The sequence below is a fragment of the Globicephala melas genome, chromosome 5 (genome assembly GCF_963455315.2).
Source record: "Globicephala melas chromosome 5, mGloMel1.2, whole genome shotgun sequence".
Taxonomy (NCBI): Eukaryota; Metazoa; Chordata; class Mammalia; order Artiodactyla; family Delphinidae; genus Globicephala; species Globicephala melas.
In genome coordinates, this window is record NC_083318.1 from 85,641,015 (window position 1) to 85,660,896 (window position 19,882).

At 36.9% G+C, this 19,882-nt stretch overlaps 1 protein-coding gene across 1 annotated transcript in view; it reads right to left on the reverse strand.

Annotated features, from left to right (window-relative positions):
- TMPRSS11D (transmembrane serine protease 11D) overlaps window positions 1-17,491 on the reverse strand; it is a 47,941-nt gene extending 30,450 nt beyond the window's left edge. Inside the window, exons 1-3 of the mRNA XM_060298697.1 lie at window positions 17,453-17,491; window positions 16,923-17,073; window positions 14,922-15,040 (exon numbers count right to left, since the gene is read on the reverse strand). Of these exons, the coding sequence (XP_060154680.1) occupies window positions 14,922-15,040; window positions 16,923-17,073; window positions 17,453-17,491 (309 nt within the window). The remainder of the gene's footprint in view (window positions 1-14,921; window positions 15,041-16,922; window positions 17,074-17,452) is intronic.
- Between the last annotated feature and the right edge of the window lie 2,391 nt (window positions 17,492-19,882).

Consider the following 19,882-nt stretch of genomic DNA (forward strand, 5'->3'; position numbering starts at 1 on the left):
AAGGAACCTCCATACTGTTCTCCATAGTGACTGTATCAATTTACATTCCCACCAACAGTGCAAGAGGGTTCCCTTTTCTCCACATCTTCTCCGGTGTTTATTGTGTGTAGAGTTTTCGATGATGGCCATTCTGACTGGTGTGAGGTGATACCTCAATGTAGTTGTTTTTGGTTTTTTTTTTTAAGAAGATGTTGGGGGTAGGAGTTTACTAATTTAGTTATTTATTTTTGCTGTGTTGGGTCTTTGTTTCTGTGCAAGGGCTTTCTCTAGTTGTGGCAAGCGCGGGCCACTCTTCAACACGGTGTGCGGGCCTCTCACTATCGCGGCCTCTCTTGTTGCGGAGCACAGGCTCCAGACGCGCAGGCTCAGTAGTCGTGGCTCACCAGCCTAGTTGCTCCGCGGCATGTGGGATCTTCCTGGACCGGGGCACAAACCCGTGTCCCTTGCATCGGCAGGTGGACTCTCAACCACTGCGCCATCACGGAAACCCCCTCATTGTAGTTTTGATTTGCATTTCTCTAATGATTAATGATGTTGAGCATCTTTTCATGTGTTTGTTGGCAATGTATATATCTTCTTTGGAGAAATATCTATTTAGGTCTTCGGCCCATTTTTGGATTGGCTTGTTTTTTTCATATTGAGATGCATGAGCTGCTTGTATATTTTGGATATTAATCCTTTCTTATCTGCTTCATTTGCAAATATTTTTTCCCATTCTGAGGGTTGTCTTTTCATCTTCTTTATGGGTTCCTTTGCTGTGCAAAAGCTTTTAAGTTTCACTAGGTCTTATTTGTTTATTTTTGTTTTTATTTCCATTTCTCTAGGAGGTGGGTCAAAAAGGACCTTGCTGTGATTTATTTCAAAGAGTGTTCTGCCTATGTTTTCCTCAAAGAGTTTAGTAGAGTCTGGCCTTACATTTAGGTCTTTAATCCGTTTTGAGTTTATTTTTGGGTATGCTGTTAGGAAGTGTTCTAATTTTATTATTTTACATGTAGCTGTCCAGTTTTCCAAGCACCACTCATTGAAGAGACTGTCTTTTCTCCATTATATATTCTTGCCTCTTTTCTCAAAGATAAGGTAACCATATGTGCATGTGCATAGAGGTTCCCTCTATGCCTACATTCTGGGGAGCTTTTATCATAAATAGGTGTTGAATTTTGTCAAAAGATTTTTCTGTATCCATTGAGATTATATGGTTTATATCCTTTAATTTGTTCATGTGGCATATCACATTGATTGATTTGTGTATATTGAAGAATCCTTGCATTCCTGGGATACACCCCACTTGATCATGGTGTATGACTCTTTTAATGTGCTGTTGGATTCTGTATGCTAGTATTTTGTGGAGGATTTTTGCATCTATGTTCATCAGAGATACTAGCCTGGAGTTTTATTTTTCTGTGAAATCCTTGTCTGGTTTTGGTATCTGGGTGATGGTGGCCTCGTAGAATGAGTTTGGTAGTGTTCCTCCTTCTGCTATATTTTGGAAGAGTTTGAGAAGGTTAGGTGTTAGCTCTTCTTTAAATGTTTGATAGAATTCACCTGTGAAGCCATCCATTCCTGGGCTTTTGTTTGCTGGAAGATTTTTAATACAGTTTCAAATTCAGTGCTTGTGATTTGTTTATATTTTCCATTTCTTCCTAGTTCAGTCTTGGATGGTTGTGTTTTTCTAAGAATTTGTCGATTTCTTCCAGGTTGTCCATTTTATTGACATATAGTTGCTTGTATTAATCTCTCATGATCCTTTGTATTTCTGCAGTGTCAGTTGTTACTTCTCCTTTTTCATTTCTAATTCTGTTGATTTGAGTCTTCTCTCTTTTTTTCTTGATGAGTCTGGCTAATGGTTTACCAATTTGGTTTATCTTCTCAAAGAACCAGCTTTTTGTTTTATTGATCTTTGCTATTGTTTTCATTTCTTTTTCATTTATTTCTGATCTGATGTTTATGATTTCTTCCCTTCTGCTAACTTTGGGGTTATTTTGTTCTTCTTTCTCTACTTGCTTTAGGTGTAAGTTTAGGTTGTTTTTTTTGAGATTTTTCTTGTTTCTCGAGGTAGGATTGTATTGCTATAAACTTCCCTCTTAGAACTGCTTTTGCTGCATCCCATAGGTTTTGGGCCATTGTGTTTTCATTGTCATTTGTTTCTAGGTATTTTTTGATTTCCTGTTTGATTTCTTTAGTGATCTCTTGGTTATTTAGTAGTGTATTGTTTAGCCTCCATGTGTTTGTATTTTTTACAGTTTTTTTCCTGTAATTGATATCTAGTCTCATAGCGTTGTGGTCGGAAAAGATACTTGATACGATTTCAATTTTCTTAAATTTACCAAGGCTTGGTTTGTGACCCAAGATATGATCTATCCTGGAGAATGTTCCATGAGCACTTGAGAAAAAGTGTATTCTGTTGCTTTTGGATGGAATGTCCTCTAAATGAGAATTAAGTCCATCTTGTTTAATGTATCATTTAAAGCTTGTGTTTCCTTATTTATTTTCATTTTGGATGATATGTCTATTGGTGAATGTGGGGTGTTAAAGTCCCCTACTATGATTGTGTTACTGTCATTTTCCCCTTTTATGACTGTTAGCATTTGCCTTATGTATTGAGGTGCTTCTATGTTGGGTGCATAAATATTTACAATTGTTATATCTTCTTCTTGGATCGATCCCTTGATCATTCTGTAGTGTCCTTCTTTGTCTCTTGTAATAGTCTTTATTTTAAAGTCTATTTTGTCTAATGTGAGAATTGCTGCCCCAGCTTTTTTTTGATTTCCATTTGCATGGAATATCTTTTTCCATCCCCTCACTTTCAGTTTGTATGTATCCCTAGGTCTGAAGTGCGTGTCTTGTAGACAGCATATATATGGGTCTTATTTTTGTATCCATTCAGCCAGTCTATGTCTTTTGGTTGGAACATTTAATCCATTTACATTTAAGGTAATCATCGATATGTATGTTCCTATTACCATTTTCTTAATTGTTTTGGGTTTGTTATTGTAGGTCTTTTCCTTCTCTTGTGTTTCCTGCCCAGAGAAGTTCCTTCAGCATTTGTTGTAAAGCTGGTTTGGTTGTGCTGAATTCTCTTACCTTTTGCTTGTCTGTAAATGTTTTAATTTGTCCGTCAAAACTGAATGAGATCCTTGCTGGGGAGAGTAATCTTGGTTGTAAGTTCTTCCCTTTCATCGCTTTAAATATGTCCTGCCACTCCTTTCTGTCTTGCAGAGTTTCTGCTGAAAGATCAGCTGTTAACCTTATGGGGATTCCCTTGTATGGTATTTGTTGCTTTTCCCTTGCTGCTTTTAATATTTTGTCTTTGTATTTAATGTTTGAAAGGTTGATTAATATGTGTCTCGGTGTGTTTCTCCTTGGATTTAGCCTGTATGGGACTCTCTGCACTTCTTGGACTTGACTATTTCCTTTCCTGTATTAGAGAAGTTTTCAACTCTAATTTCTTAAGATATTTTCTCAGTCCCTTTCTTTTTCTCTTCTTCTTTTTGGGACCCTTATAATTTGAATGTTGGTGCATTTGATGTTGTCCCAGAGGTCTCTGAGTCTATCCTCGATTCTTTTCACTCTTTTTACTTTATTCTTCTCTGCCGTAATTATTTCCACTATTTTATCTTCTGGGTCACTTATCCATTATTCTGCCTCAGTTATTCTACTATTGATTCCTTCCAGAGAATTTTTAATTTCATTTTTTGTGTTGTTCATCATTGTTTGTTTGCTCTTTAGTTCTTCTAGGTCCTTGTTAAACATTTCTTTTATTTTCTCCATTCTATTTCCAAGGTTTTGGATCATCTTTACTATCATTATTCTGAATTCTTTTTCATTTCCTCTTCATTCATTTGTTTAGGTTGGTTTTTACTTTGCTCCTTCATCTGCTGCATATTTCTCTGTCTTCCCATCTTACTTAACTTACTGTGTTTGTGGTCTCCTTTTCGCACCCTGCATGTTCGTAGTCCCTGTTGTTTTTGGTGTCTGCCCCCAGTGGGTAATGTTGGTTTAGTTGGTTTTGTAGGCTTCCTGGTGGAGGGGACTGGTGCCTGTGTTCTGGTGGATGAGGCTGGATCTTGTTTTCTGGTGGTCAGGACCTCGTCCGGTGGTGTGTTTTTGGTTATCTGTGAACTTATTATGATTTTAGGCAGCCTGTCTCCTAATGGGTGGAGTTGTGTTCCTGTCTTGCTAGTTGTTTGGCATGGGGTGTCCAGCACTGGAGCTTGGTGGTCGTTGAGTGAAGCTGGGTCTTAGCTTTGAGGCAGAGATATCTGGGAGAACTCTCACCGGTTGATATTATATGGGGCTGGGAGATCTCTGGTGGTTCAGTGTACTGAGCTTGGCTCTCCCACCTCAGAGGCTCATGCCTGACACCCAGCTGAAGCACCAAGACTGTGTCAGCCATGGGGCTCAGAAGATAAGGGAGAAAAGAAAGAAAGAAAGAAAAAATAAATAAAATAAAATAATAAAGTTATTAAAATAAAAAAATTATTAAAGTAATTTAAAAATAAAGAAGAGAGCAACCAAACCAATAAACAAATCCACCAATGATAACAAGTGCTAGAAACTATACTAAGATAAAGATAAAAATCAAAGTAGTCAGTCTCACGCAGCAAACTCCAAGTCCACAGGTGCTCCCAAAATCCACCGCCTCAATTTTGGGATGATTTGTTTTCTATTCCAGTGTTCCACAGATGCAGGGTACATTGAGTTGATTTTGGAGGTTTAATCCACTGCTTCTGAGGCTGCACAGAGAAATTTCCCTTCTTCTTTGTTCGCACAGCTTCTGGGGTTCAGGTTTGGATTTGGCCCTGCCTCTGCATGTAGGTTACCCTCTGGCATCTCTTCTTCACCCAGATAGGAGTGGGTTAAAGAGCGGCTGATTAGAGGGCTCTGCCTCACTCAGGCTGGGGGGAGGGAGGGGTACGGAATGCAGGGCGGGCCTGTGGCTGCAGGGGCCCACATGGTGTTGTAACAGCCTGAGGCCCGCTGTGTGTTCTCCCAGGGAAGTTGTCCCTGGATTACGGGACCCTGGCAGTGGCTGGCTGCACAGGCTCCTCAGAAGGGGGGTGTGGATAGTGGCTTGCACGCAGGCTTCTTGGTAGCTGCAGCAGCAGCCTGAGCATCTCATGCCCGTCTCTGGGTCCGCGCTGATAGCCGCAGCTCGTGCCTGTCTCTGAAGCTCGTTTAGGCAGTGTTGTGAATCTCCTCTCCTCGTGCGCCCCAAAGCAATGGTCTGTTGAGTCTTAGGCAGTTCCAGACTTTTTCCTGGACTCCCTCCCAGTTAGTTGTGTCACACTTGCCCCCTTCAGGCTATGTTCACGCATCCAACTCCTCTCCTCTCCCTGGGATCTGAACTCCGAAGCTTGAGCCTCAGCTCTCAGCTCTCACCCACCCCGGTGGGTGAGCAGACAAGCCTCTCAGACTGGTGAGTGCTGGTTGACACCAATCCTCTGTGCGGGAATCTGTCCGCTTTGCCCTCTGCATCCCTCTTGCTGCACTCTTCTCTGTAGCTCCGAAGCTTCCCCCCTTTTCCACCAGTGAAGGGGCTTCCTAGTGTGTGGAAACATTTCCTCCTTCACAGTTCCCTACCAGAGGTGCAGGTTCCATCCCTATTCTTTTCTCTCTGTTTTTTCTTTCTCCTTTTGCCCTACCCAGGTACATGGGGAGTTTCTTGCATTTTGGGAGGTCTGAGGTCTTCTGCCAGCGTTCAGTAGGTGTGCTGTAGGAGTTGTTCCACATGAACACGTATTTTTGATGTATTTGTGAGGAGGAAGGTGATCTCCATGTCTTACTCCTCTGCCATCTTGAAGGTCTCTTGACAACACTATCTTTGAATTCTAGAATAGCCTAGAATCCTCAAACCTCAATAATATTCATAATTGATAAGAATTGAAGTGAGATATAGATTATTTAGGTAAATTCTAACAAAGTAACCATCATTAAACCGGTTAATAGGTGAGGTCATACGAAGGGTAAGACATTACACATAGAATGTCTATAATTGTCACATATTTTTCATCTTGAGGGAGAAGAGATCTTATTAGCTACCCCATGAAGGTAAATCATCTTCTTATTTTCAGTACCTTCTTACTTGGTAGGTATATTTTTTGTTTTGTCTTGTATTTTAGTATTTAATGTTGAAATTACATGAACAACTGATGAGGTGGAAGCATCTCTCACATACCTACCTCATAACATTTCTCAATAGGTACAGTTTTGTGCATAATATTCATGAGCTGAGTAATAGTAATAATGTTGTTTTTGTGATTTCAGTCACCCTTCAGTTACAAACTTTCTTTTCTGTTTAATCAGAAGATCTGGAAACTCAGTTTTCAGGAAAAAAGATAAAATACATGACAATATAATCTATTACTACAGTACTCTTCAAATATGTATATATATATTTTTTGCGGTATGTGGGCCTCTCACTGTTGTGGCCTCTCCCGTTGTGGAGCACAGGCTCCGGACACGCAGGCTCAGTGGCCATAGCTCACGGGCCCAGCCACTGCGCAGCATGTGGGATCCTCCCGGACTGGGGCACGAACCCATGTCCCCTGCATCGGCAGGCGGACTCTCAACCACTGCGCCACCAGGGAAGCCCAGAATTTATAATTTTTGAAACACTGTGATAAAATGACCCAAAGGTATGATTCTAAGTTTAATCTAAATACTTGGTCTGAAGCACTGAAGAAGTTTCCACACAATTATGTGGCTCCAGATGCATGAAGTTCATTGGCAGAACTTAACAAATCATGACACTAAGTTGTCATTCCCACCAATCATGCAAGGGTTTTGTTGAAGTTCAGCAAGTGACTTTCCATCTTTCCTGATTTCAACTGGCTACCCTTTCAAATCAAATCAAAGGAGTTTAATTATATTTATATACAAATTTTAAGAAATGTGTTCAAAATCAACAAACATGGTAGGTAATTTTTGTCTCCCAAATTTTTATGTGTGCATGTCTAAGCCCTTAATTTTCAGTAAAACAAAACAACTGAACTCAATCACCTAATGCTGGACACATTGTTAAACATGTATTTCCCAAGTTTTCTCTTATTTATTTAAAAAGTAGTTAAGGGCTTCCCTGGTGGCGCAGTGGTTGGGAGTCCGCCTGCCAATGCAGGGGATACGGGTTCGTGCCCCGGTCTGGGAAGATCCCACATGCCGCGGAGTGGCTGGGCCCGTGAGCCATGGCTGCTGAGCCTGCGTGTCTGGAGCCTGCGCTCCGCAACGGGAGAGGCCACAACAGTGAGAGGCCCACGTACCACAAAAAAAATAAAGTAAAATAAAAAAATAAATAAAAAGCAGTTAATTTCTCACACTTATACCTTGAAGGGACAGGGTGTGCGTGTGTGTGTTTAAACATCTTCTAAAAAGCATTGCTTAACCTGGCAGTATGGCTGTAGCCAGTTCTTATGTTACCTAACTGTTCATTTACTTATTCATTATTGTATATTGCATATTCATTACTTCATATGAGGGTTGTCTTCAAATTGCAGATTTTTAAATTTATTTATGTTTTGCAGGATTCTTCTCAGTCCTCATATTAATTTTTGGGGAGGTTTAGTTTACTTTTAGAGCTAGATAATATAATTTTAAAATCTAGTGGAAACTGTGTATCATTTAAATCTACTGAGAGCCGGTAAAAGTGTGCTGATGCCCAGTCAGTTCTGTTGTGTTACTGCCCACCCCATCCCTCAAGATATTTTCACACACATTGTGTGGAACTACTTGACATAAAACCAAACAAAGGTGCCAGTGTCAATCCATTTGTTAAATAGTAACAAAGCTAAGTTTGTTTATTTGTTCCTTCGCTCCTTCTCTCCCTATTTTCTTTTTCTTCTTGTTTAAAAATTCTTTCGTAAAAGAGAAAAACACATGTAGAGTGACATTTGAGTATTTTCTTCCATGACTCCAATAAAATTATTGTGAATCCCTCTCTGGTATGACAACTCCATCTTGGATACCATTGTGGGCTTCATCCTGACTGCAATGACATCTTTATTTTGTGTCCCTAGCACTTAGCACAGGAACCAACAGATAGAATGTATCATTTATTCATTCATTCAACAAATATTTGAATGCTAGCTATGTACCAAATTCTCTTTTAGGCATTAGGCAGCAACCAGTGCTTATTAAATGGCTGTACTAAAAGCCCTGATGGTATAAGGGATGTGATAAGATTAATTGTAAATTGATACTGCTGTCTTTCTCTTCCTGTGCCCTAGTTTTTTTTCATGGTACAGTCATTAGGTATATTTTGGAAAAAATGGCAATTGTTGTTTGCAGAATCTGTTGCAATACCACCCCTGATGCCAAAGGGGAGTTTCAATGGTTCAGTTGATCCCAGGTATGAATCCTGATTGAAGTCCCTTGTTTTATTTGGAGAGGCCCATTCAATCAGAATGCACTCATAGTTTTGATACACATATTTTGCAAACAGATGCTCTCATTATTTCGAAATCACCTTATTCATTTTTTCATTCATTCAACAATTTTTGAGCACCTCTTATGCTTCACGCTCCCTCTTTCAAGCACTGGGTTACACTGGTGGAGAAAATAGACAGTCCTTGCCATCATGGAGCTTACATCTAATGGGGGAGATACGCACTAATCATATTATCATCCACATTTAAGCAGAATTATAACTGTGATAAGTGCAGCAATATAGTAGAGGGATTTGATCCAGTCAGTGAGATTAGGGAGGCTTCTCAGAGGAATGTTTATGAAACTGAGATCTTCAGGAAGAATCAGAGTTAGCTGGTTGAAGAGAAAGGAAAAGCCTCACAGGTGGAGTGAATGGCACATACAAAGTCCTGAGGTAGGAACAAACAGATTGTGTTTAAGGAATCAAAGGCCAGGACAGTTGTAGCCTAGAAAGCAAGGAGGCTAGAGTTATATAGAAAGGCCAGACCATGAAAGTCTTGTTAGTGTGTGAAGAATTTGGTCTTTATCATCATAATGGGAAGTCACTGAAGTGTTTTAAATGAGAGGATAATAAAATCAGATTTGCAATTTGAGAACAATCTCTCTGGTTGCATGTGGATAAACAATTTTAGGTACAAAATAACGTAAATTAGTTATGGTGCTATTTTGGCACTTCGGTGTAGAGGTCATGGCTTGGATGGTTATGGTGGTAGCAGATATGGAGAGAAATGAATGGATCTGAGGGAAATACAGGGGATAAAACCTACAGGGGTTGGTAATAGATTGGATATTTGGAATGGCATAGAGCAGTATGTCAAGGATGAATTCTAGGTTTCTGGTTTGGAAAACTGAATAAATGGTATTATCATCAATGGGGTTAGGATTATGGGAAGAAGACTAGTATGGCGTGGAGGGATCATGAGTTTGATTTAGGGACATAATATATTTGAGATGTTTTTACAACAGCCAAGTAGAGATATTAAGCTGGCAGTTGGGGGAAAAGGTCTGAAGTACAGAAGAAAAGTCTGGGCTGACGACAGCATGAGTCATTAGTATATAAGTGTTGGTAGAAGTAATGGTCATGGGTGAGATCATCTAGAGATAGAAAATAATGTGAGAGGAGAGGAGCGCATAGGTCAAAGAGTTGGGGAATTTCAACATTTAATGTTAGTGTAGAGGAGGGTGAATCTATAAAAGATACAGAGGAGAAGGAGTGGCCAGAGAGGCACGATGAGAAAAACAGGTGATTCGGTGGCATGGATATCTTGTGTGAAAACCACATAATCATAGACTTTTTGAGGTAGAATGTACTATAAAAATCATCTAGTTCAATGATTTTATTTTACTAATGAATAAACTGTGAACCAGAAAAGTGAATTGCTTAATATAATAGAAATTCTGGGATTATTCCACAGCTCATTAAGTATTAATTAACACTGCTGACTATGGAACAGGGATAATGATGGTACTCATGTTACCACTGGTAAGTGGTATGATTCTTGAACTTGAAATCAGGAGACCTTGGTTTGAATTTTTGTTCTGTCACTTTCCAGTTGAATGGCCTTTGTCACGTTTCTTAATCTCTCACAGTATTCACTTACCCATCTATAAAAATTACATGCCCATTGTGAGTTGAAGGTTAGATGATATATGTAAAAGTGCTTTATGAACTATAAAATACTACATTAGAGTATTATCCAAAGTGTTTCTACAGAAGTATGAATAAATGAGATTAACTGTAGAAATCATACATCAGACGAATTTCAAGGGGAATCTTTCTCTGCCAGATGTTTAATTATAAAGCCACAGTAAATAGCTGGGTACTGGTACAGACAAAGACTAGTCAGTGAAAGAGAGAGGAGTACAGAAAAAAGAAAGGAGGAATTTAGTGTATGATAAAGACGGCACAACAAATAAATCCATTGTACTATTTAATATACTGTTTTGGTACCACCACCTAGCTCTTTTAGGGGAAAAAGCTGGATCTCTATCTTATTACAAAATAAATTACAGGTGAATCAAAGATAAAATTGATAATTTTGGCTACCTAAAAAATTAAATCTATATGGCAGTAAAAAAAAACCCTAGATTATAAACAAGGTTGAAAGTCAAATCTCGTTAGAGAAATATATGCAAATGAATAACAGGCAAATTTTAATATTTTAACAAGGAAAGAATTTTTTTCCCTAGATTTATATAAAAACACAAAGGCTCCAGTAAGAAAATGGGCAAGGTCATGACCAGGCAATTCACAAATGAAATTATAAAAATGACCTATTACTATAGGGAGACAGATTAAATCTTACTAGTAATCAAAGAAATGCAAACCAAAATAATAGTGAGATATCACTTCTTACCTATTGAATTAGCAACAATTAATAAGGTTTACAATGCATAGTGTTAATGCCGTAGGGGAAATAAGCATACCTATGCATACTTATATACTGGTGGTAAGAATGTAAACTTGGGCACTTCTGGAGTGCAATCTAGAAATTAAAATAAATGTTAAAAATGCATAGATCACTATATTGATATAAACAAATGGTTGAATTAGTACATGGAGAAACTAGACAAACAGAAGAATTTCAAATATTCTTTAAATATTCAAAGCATAACTCGTTACTCCTCCACTTCTTATGTGTGGCCTGTACATAGTGTCTTTCTTCCAAAGAGTATAATATGGAAAAGGGAGGGAGTAACTTTACAGTGTAGAAATCTGGCCAACACTACTTCAGCCAGGTGATCAAGGTCAACAGTGGTAAGTCATGTTGATATTATGTACCCCACTTCATATGATGTAATGAAAATGACCCTTTTCCTCTATAGTCTTCCTCCTTAAAACCCCAAACCCCAGTCTAACCATAAGAAAAAACATCAGAAGGCCTCCAATTGTGGGACATTTCTACAAAATACCTGACTAGTATTCCTCAAAACTGTCAAGGTTATCGAAAACAAGGAAAATCTGGGGAACTGTCATAGTCTACAAGAGCCTAAGGAGACATGACAACTCTGTAATTTGCTATCCTGGATGGGATCAGGAAATGGAAAAGAACATTAAGTAAAAACAAAGGAAATCTGAATAAAATACAGAATTTGGTTAATAACAATGTATTAATATTGGATGATTAATTGCAATAAATATACTATTGTAATATAAAACATTAATCATAGAGGAAACTGGGTGTGATGTATATGAGAACTCTATATTATCTTTGCAACTTTTCTATAAATCTAAAATGCTTCTAAAATAAAATCTTTATTAAAATTGAAGAAGAAATTTAAAAATCTCTAGAGAGAAATAAAAGCATAAACCCTATATTCTGATAATTCTACTTCTGGGAATATGTCCCAAGAATATAATCACTCAGGTGTGCAAGGATGTATCAACAAGACTGGTCATCAGAATATTGGATATAATAGTGAAAAACTGGAAACAATTTGAACATCTGTCAACAGAGGACTGGTTAAATAAAATACTGTACCTTTACGCACTATAATACTATTTATTTATTTAAAATGGCATATTTCTTCATTGATATTTAAATATCTCTATGACATATTTTTTGAGAAAAAAGTGGTAGTAAACAAGCATGTATAGTCTTATTCCACTGACAGAAAATTATATGTGTTTGTGCATGGATGATTATGCAGTTTTCATGAAAAGTACTTGGAACATCAAAATATTAAAAATGGATATATTAGTATTGAGATTTTGTGCATATTTCTTTCTCTTTATATTTCTTGAATGCCTTGACTTTTCTACTTTTTTATTATCTTTACAACAAAAGACAATACTAAAATTATTTTCATTTTGATAACACTTTATACATTACAATTTACTTTATAGACCACTTTTGAGAGTAATTGAAGAATAACAAATTAGATTGTATAATTTTTTTGTCATTGGGATTGGATTTTAAAGACTTACTGAATATCTTCCAAATGTGCTGGTAGTACTTTTGAAAAGAAACTTAGTTTATGTTTTTCACATTGCTGAATATGTACGTTGTGCTTTATGCCTTATGCTGTTTCTCTCCATATCAGTCTTTTGCAATTTTACATATGCTCTATGAAGGATGCGCTGACCTGACATATCTGATCTGTCTGGCAGGAACTGAGTGACCTCTTTAGGGCTGAGGATGTCTCTGGCATCTTGCTTTAATGACAAATAGTTGGGTTCTAATTCCCTATAATGAAGCTGGGATTCTCAATATACATACTTACAGTTTGCTCCCTTTTATTAGACTGGGTAAATAGCTGAAACATTACATGATGTCTTTGTGTGGATGTGAGGACTTCATTATGAATAACTGTCCTCAGACTGACCTCCTGAGATGTTTGTCTCTAGTGTCTTCGTCAAGAAATTTAAGAATGTCTCTTGCAGTGTTAATCACAAGAAAATCTGTTCAGATTTGCATGTTGCCCTCTGCCTGAGACAGAGGTACTCACAGGCTCTTTGTATTTGTCTGTGTAGTTTGTATTTGTGTGTGTATTTTGTGGGGTCCAGCCTCAGAGTAGTATTACTAACCCAAGCACCGATTATTGCATAAATCAGCACCTTTCAACGTCTAAACTGTGTGGGCAGTCAGTCGTGAAGTAATTCATTACTAATGACAAAGTACCAAAGTTTTTAAAAACTGGCATTTTTAAATAAATGTGAATAAATTTAAGGATATTCTTTAAATACTAAAAAAAAAAAAGAATGTCTCTTGGTTTGAAGTCTAAACAATGGGCTCTCATGATGCAAATGATATAACTAAATATTCCTATTGATTTTTTAAGAGCAGGTTGGGAAGAGAAAGTAGGAAGTTGGGGAGGTGGATTGCTTTGGTAAGCCTAAAATGGAAGTTTTATGTGCATTTCCACATTTTCTGGAATATGCCCTAATTCAAGTTTTAACCCCTTGTCTTTCTTCTGGACCACGGTAATGAGCTTCTAACTAGCGTTACTGTGTGCAGGCTCTTCTCTTTATAGTATAATTTTTATATTCGGAACATGAATCTATCAGATCCTGTTTGCATCATTCTGCCTCTAGCTCAAGACTTTCTCTCTACAAGATAAAACCCAAACATTTTAGCTAAGCACATTCTCCTCTCTGCCTTGGCTCATATTTTAGCTGTGGTGTGCCCTGCTCATTCTAAAGCTAACCTGAAAAGAGTCATCTTTTATAAGACGCTGTCTCTGATCTCCATAATTGGATATCATTTATCCTCTTACCACAAACTTACATCTGCGTTGCTCTCATGTCACATACTCACTGCATACCTTATATTATAAATATTTGTAAGCTTGTTTAATCTCCCATGTTAGACTAACCTCCATGAGGACAGATCCAATATCTACTCCACTTTTTGTATGTCCACAGCATTAGACAGGATTGATGTTTAAAAAAAGTTTATTGAAGGAACAGGAGGCTCCCACTTCTGGCATAATAAACTGATGTTCCCCAATATTAACCCTACCACTGCCTCCTGGCCTAGATTCTGTTCCCAGATTATTCTGACTCAGCTGCTTATTCTGATTAAACATTTAAATTATATACTGACTTCCCTTGCTCTAATTTAATGCTCACCAAGCACTTTTCTCAATACTTGGCTCCCAGTGTAGTTTGCCCCTAGGGGAAAAGGGTGTTAGACAAGTAGATGATTCAGTCCCCCAGCCATGATAATTCTCATTATAGATTAACTCAGTGGTTCCCAAAGTGTGGTCCCTGGACCATAGCATCAGCATCACCTGGGAACTTGTTAGAAATGCAAATTCTAACTACTGAATCAGAAACTCTGACACTGGGGCCTAGAACTCTATTTTTAATAAGCCTTCCAGGTGATTTTGCCAAAGTTTTAGAACCATTGGATTAATTTATAACCTTAGGAATCTTAGAAAACGTTAAGTAAGTGAGCAACCCTGAGATTGTTCAGCTCTGACTCTGCAGGGCTGAAGGCCAAACCCTGGTCTGTGATGATAAACCAGTGCTAAGGGTCTGCTTGTGAGGTTTCCTGGTAAGCAGCCTGGGGGCCTTTTCAAGTGAGAGCCCAGGCTTTCTTTGTATATTTTCTATGTCAATCATTGAACCAAAGTATGACATTCTCCAAACTATGTTAATATGTATTTTAACACCTACTACCCGTATGTTTAGTTGGATAAGAAAAAAGGAAAGAAGGCAAAATGAAAAGGATTTAAAAAGACAATCTCAAGGGTAGGAAAAATGCTCAAATTGCATAAACAATAGACTTCCAATCTTTGAAGTCATAATCATAAAAAATGTTTACTCATGACCTAAAACTTTTCACTCATGATGTAAGAAAATATGAATAAGAACAAGTGTACAAATTGTACAAAGTGTACAAATTGACTTGGAAAAAGCACAATGAAACATATCTTTAACCATTTGGGGAGGAGAATATGCAGAGCATCTAGGAGTTGCAAATATATCACAAAATATTAGGTTTATTATCATAATTGTTTTATGATATAATAAAGAGGAAATGCAAATATTAACTTACCGCAGACTCAATTTTTTCACTCAAAGATCTATATTTCTGTGTAATTGGTGAACTTAGCTCATCAGTATATTGAACATTTAGTATTTGTAAGCTGCTACTGTAAAAGTACTCTTTTTGCCCTGTAAAACAAAGAAAAGGCAGGATCAATCTCACATTACTAAGTACTTTAATCTGTATTTTATACAGGATTATGGGAGGCTATGTTATACAATTAAAAAATATTTGATTCCCTTGAAAGAAAACTCTAAACTTAATATAATGTAACTATAATAAAATTATTTTTCTTTCAGTTTTTAAAAAGATTGGCAATGCTGGAAGTGTTAAAAATGCATGAAAATCAGAGCAGCATTATTTGAGAAATTAAATTGTTCAGTATCATAATTTTCATTCTTACTATATTTTAGGGAGATTTGTGATTACAGATTTATTCATTCAGGAAATATTAATGTCTATAATACACTATTATTCATTTATAATTAAGGAATAAAGTAATTCTGAATAGTTTTAAAAATTATTTCAAATACTATTCTTTTTAGAGGAATTAGTGACTTATTGGTTCTCTGGATTAAGCTAGAAAATAACTTCCGACAAGAAAGCTAATCTGGTTGTTCAATGTGAACTATTTCCATCACAAAGGGTCTTCCAATGGATATATTAAGCTATGTGAAGGAAATAAAAATTCCTAAAACATACTTGTCCTTACCTTAGAAACATTATGAACATGGACATAACCTAACCTGTCTCAGGAAAAAATTCCATGCTTCCATTTGATCATTCACATACATAATTTATGCAGAGAAATATCTCAATCAGGGAAAGCATTTGAGATCATGGAGATAGGGTTGTGTGGTCCTTTGTGACAGAAGGACAAGTCTTTCTAGGGCCATAAGTGGTCGCTGGTATACACTTTGAAGAGGACTTATTTAAGGCTTCACCCTTTGTGTTTAAGTGTGACAATACAGTGCTGTTAAGAGCGAAAATTCATTAGTTTAATCTGAAACTTGATGTTTATTTTTCACTCTTCCATAATTCACCTTGGACATATTTGTCTCTAGGTAATTTGATAGCAAAATGTAGTCAAAAGCAAAATTTAGCCACAACTTTATAACTAGATTGACTGAAAAGATTATTCCTAGTTACTAGAATAAATAAGTTTGTTCTTACTCAGTCTCCACAGTCATACATACCCATATGCCTTCACACTCTGCCCCACCCTGCCCCAATGATTTAAATAATTTAACAGGATTATAGCAAAATTAAAAAAAAAAACTCGAAGTGTTTTTTCAGGTGAAGGAAACAGATTATAACATATATTATCTAGTGAAATTTGACACATTTTATCTACATTAAAACATCTGAAAGAATATTCACTGAGATATTAAGTTGTTTGTGAATGAGCAGGGTATATGCATTCTTTATATTATTTCTTTGTTTCCTACTTTTATGATGTAATGAAAAATTAAAGAAACTAAGAGGAAAAAAAGGAACAGAATCCTTTTTAAAGTTTGTTTTTAAACCTCTTTCTACTTCTTAACTTCAAATTCATCTCCTATCATAATTGTTCTGCTCCTAAGATTATTTTCGGGAGACAGGTCGTGAATTAACAAATATTTAGATACATCCAACTTTTAGATGTTGAAACTTAAGGTCCTTTGCAAATTTTAAATGAAGAAGGAAATCATGGTATTAATGAAAGAACAAAACAAGTGAACTCTAGCATCAGAAAAATATTGAGTTTTTTCCCTTGGCTAGAATAATTCTTGTCTGGGTTTAATGTTGTTTAGTATACTAAAAAAGGCCAAAAGAAAAAGAAGAGAAAAAATACTGAATTAGAGAAAATATAGACATGAACATATATTCAGGGGTATATGAATAAATATATAATTATGTTGTATTAAGAAATAGAAGTGGCAATAAAAGTGAGAATGCCAAACTTTTAATCTGAAAGTATATTTAGTTAATTCATCTGAAGAGTGGTATATCCAATCTTCTGGTACTTACCAAAAGCTAAAAAGTAGACAAGTAAACCTGTGGTCACTGCCAGGATCGCCACAACTGCGATGACAACAAAACATACTATGGATGGATTCACAGATCTTGAGGCCGATGGCATCCCTGACGGCCTTAGAACAAGAGAAAAGATCAAAGACCACTCATTTCACTCAGAGAAGCAATCATTTCAGCTCTCATGATCATTTTCTGCCTTCTGAAGTCTCTTAGCTTGCACATGGCTCTATTATAGAAAACCGATTGTTTCTTGATAGGAATATAGTTCTGGAAATGAAATCTAACTGAACAACACTCTCCTTCAACACTCTCCTTAATGGTTTTTCTTTCAATTTTTTTTTCAGCACTAAAATGTTGACATTTAGATAGTTTGATAGACAAATAAGGAAATCTGACCTCAGGTTTGCAATTGCTTTTCCTTCTTCTGCCAGTTGATGAGGTTCTCAAGAATAACAACTATTTCTGTTTTACTACAACTCCTTCTAAGACCCTATGTTGGACACTACTGTAGTAAGCTCCCTTACCTGGGCACCATCCTCAGGGATGTGCTGAAGAGAGATCATTTTGGGTGGGGAGAGGGGTGGAGGGAGTCAGACAGTAGCATTTCTCACTGTAATATTCTCCGGGTTATTAAAATGGGGATATGTCTAGAGGCTGAGAGCTGAGATCCAGGAGAGTAATAAGCACCTGTAATTAATTAGAACTATACCAGCAGCAGAGGATTTGCATAATTTTTTTCACCCATGAAATCATCAACAGCAGTGTAAGTCAGTAGATTTGTACTAACAGTATCTGGTATTATATTACGCATATAATCCAAGTACTTCCTCATGGCCTCTCTCCCTACCACACACACACTCACACTGGGGAGGTCACCAGAAGAGCTTAATGTGAATTCCTGTTTTATCCCTTGTTTGCTTGGAGATCATATTGTCATTTATCTGAGATTTTCTTCATCTGAAAAAATGGAAATAATACTTGCCTCGCAAGGCTAATTTGAAAATCAGTGAGGTTATATTAAGTGTATAAAGTATATATTTCTATTAAGTAGGTTATCCACTAGACTGTGAGAACCTTGAGGATAAAGATGGTATTCATGCATATGTTTCTGATAGTTTGTAGGGTACCTGGCATATATAGGTGGTCCATAGATTTATGATATTTATAAACATTTGTTGTATGTGTTAACTCCTGGGTGTGTTTTAGATTTAAAAGCCTTAACAGAACTGAAAAGCACTTACATTTATCTAGAATATAGTCAGATTTCCATTTTTTCTATTTGTTTTGCTAACATTCTGGTATAAGTGGGAATGGAATGCTCTGAGAGTCAGTGATTCCCAGACTTTAGTTTTCACAGCAGGGTTGCCTGATATTGTTTGGGCTCTACCCAACTCACATACTGATGAAAGGGCATATCCTGGTATTTTACATTGTACCACCTGCACATTGTATGCTATGGCTATGGGACCAGTATCATTTCAGAAGATTATTGGAGGTGGACATAGACTTGCCAACTTTCAATTTTGTTAAATAAACACATTAAACATTACAAAAATTGACCACACTCAAATATTATTTTTTAGTAAAAGGGCATTTAAATTGATAAAAGTAGGAAGGACATAATCTCATAATAACAAATTAGATGAATAATTTAGCTCTAGCTTAATGATGTCTTTTTACTACATTGCTCTTATTTGTTCATTTTGCTATGCTAATCAAAACTGACTTTCAGCGACACTGGTCCAGAGTCCAACATTTGGGAATGACTAACTGTAGTAATTTTCTAGTAGGATAAAATTGGCCCATTGACATTTGCTGACTTTCTGAGCCTCAGTTTACTCTTCTGTTTCCTACTGGGTTTGTTGTGCCAATGACATGTGGTGACAGTTGCACAGTGTTTGGCATTTGTAAGTTCAGTAAATATCAGTGGGTACTCAGCAGGGGAGAGTCAAAAGAAGAGCTGGAAGCAAGCCAACCCAAATAAGTTTTATACTGATTGACCCCCTACCTCAACAACAAGGGACTGTATCAATTTACATTCCTACCAACAGTGCAAGAGGGTTCCCTTTTCTCCACACTCTCTCCAGCATTTACTGTTTGTAGATTTGTTGCCATTCTGACCGGTGTGAGGTGATACCTCATTGTAGTTTTGATTTTCATTTCTCTAATGATTAGTCATACTGAGCATTCTTTCATGTGTTTGTTGACTATCTATATATCTTCTTTGGAGAAATGTCTATTTAGATTTTCTGCCCATTTCTAGATTGGGTTGTTTGTTTTTTTGATATTGAGCTGCATGAGCTGCTTGTAAATTTTGGACATTAATCCTTTGTCAGTTGCTTCATTTGCAAATATTTTCTCCCATTCTGAGGGTTGTCTTTTTGTCTTGTTTATGTTTTCCGTTGCTGTGCAAAAGCTTTTAAGTTTAATTAGGTCCCATTTGTTTATTTTTGTTTTTATTTCCATTTCTCTAGGAGGTGGTTCAAAAAGGATCTTGCTGTGATTTATGTCAGAGTGTTCGTCTATGTTTTCCTCTAAGAGTTTTATAGTGTCTGGTCTTACATTTAGGTCTTTAATCCATTTTGAGTTTACTTTTGTGTATGGTGTTAGGGAGTGTTCTAATTTCATTCTTTTACATGTAGCTGTCCAGTTTTCCCAGCACCACTTATTGAAGAGGCTTTCTTTTCTTCATTGTATATTCTTGCCTCCTTTATCAAAAATAAGGTGACAGAGTGAAGTAAGTCAGAAAGAGAAAAACAAATACCGTATGCTAACACATATATATGGAATCTAAAAAAAAAATAAAAATAAAGTGGTCTGAAGAACCTAGGGGCAGTACAGGAATAAGGACGCAGATGTAGAGAATGGACTTGAGGACATGGGGTGGGGGGAAGGGTAGGTTGGGATGAAGTGAAAGAGTGGCATGGACTAATATATACTACCAAATGTAAAAT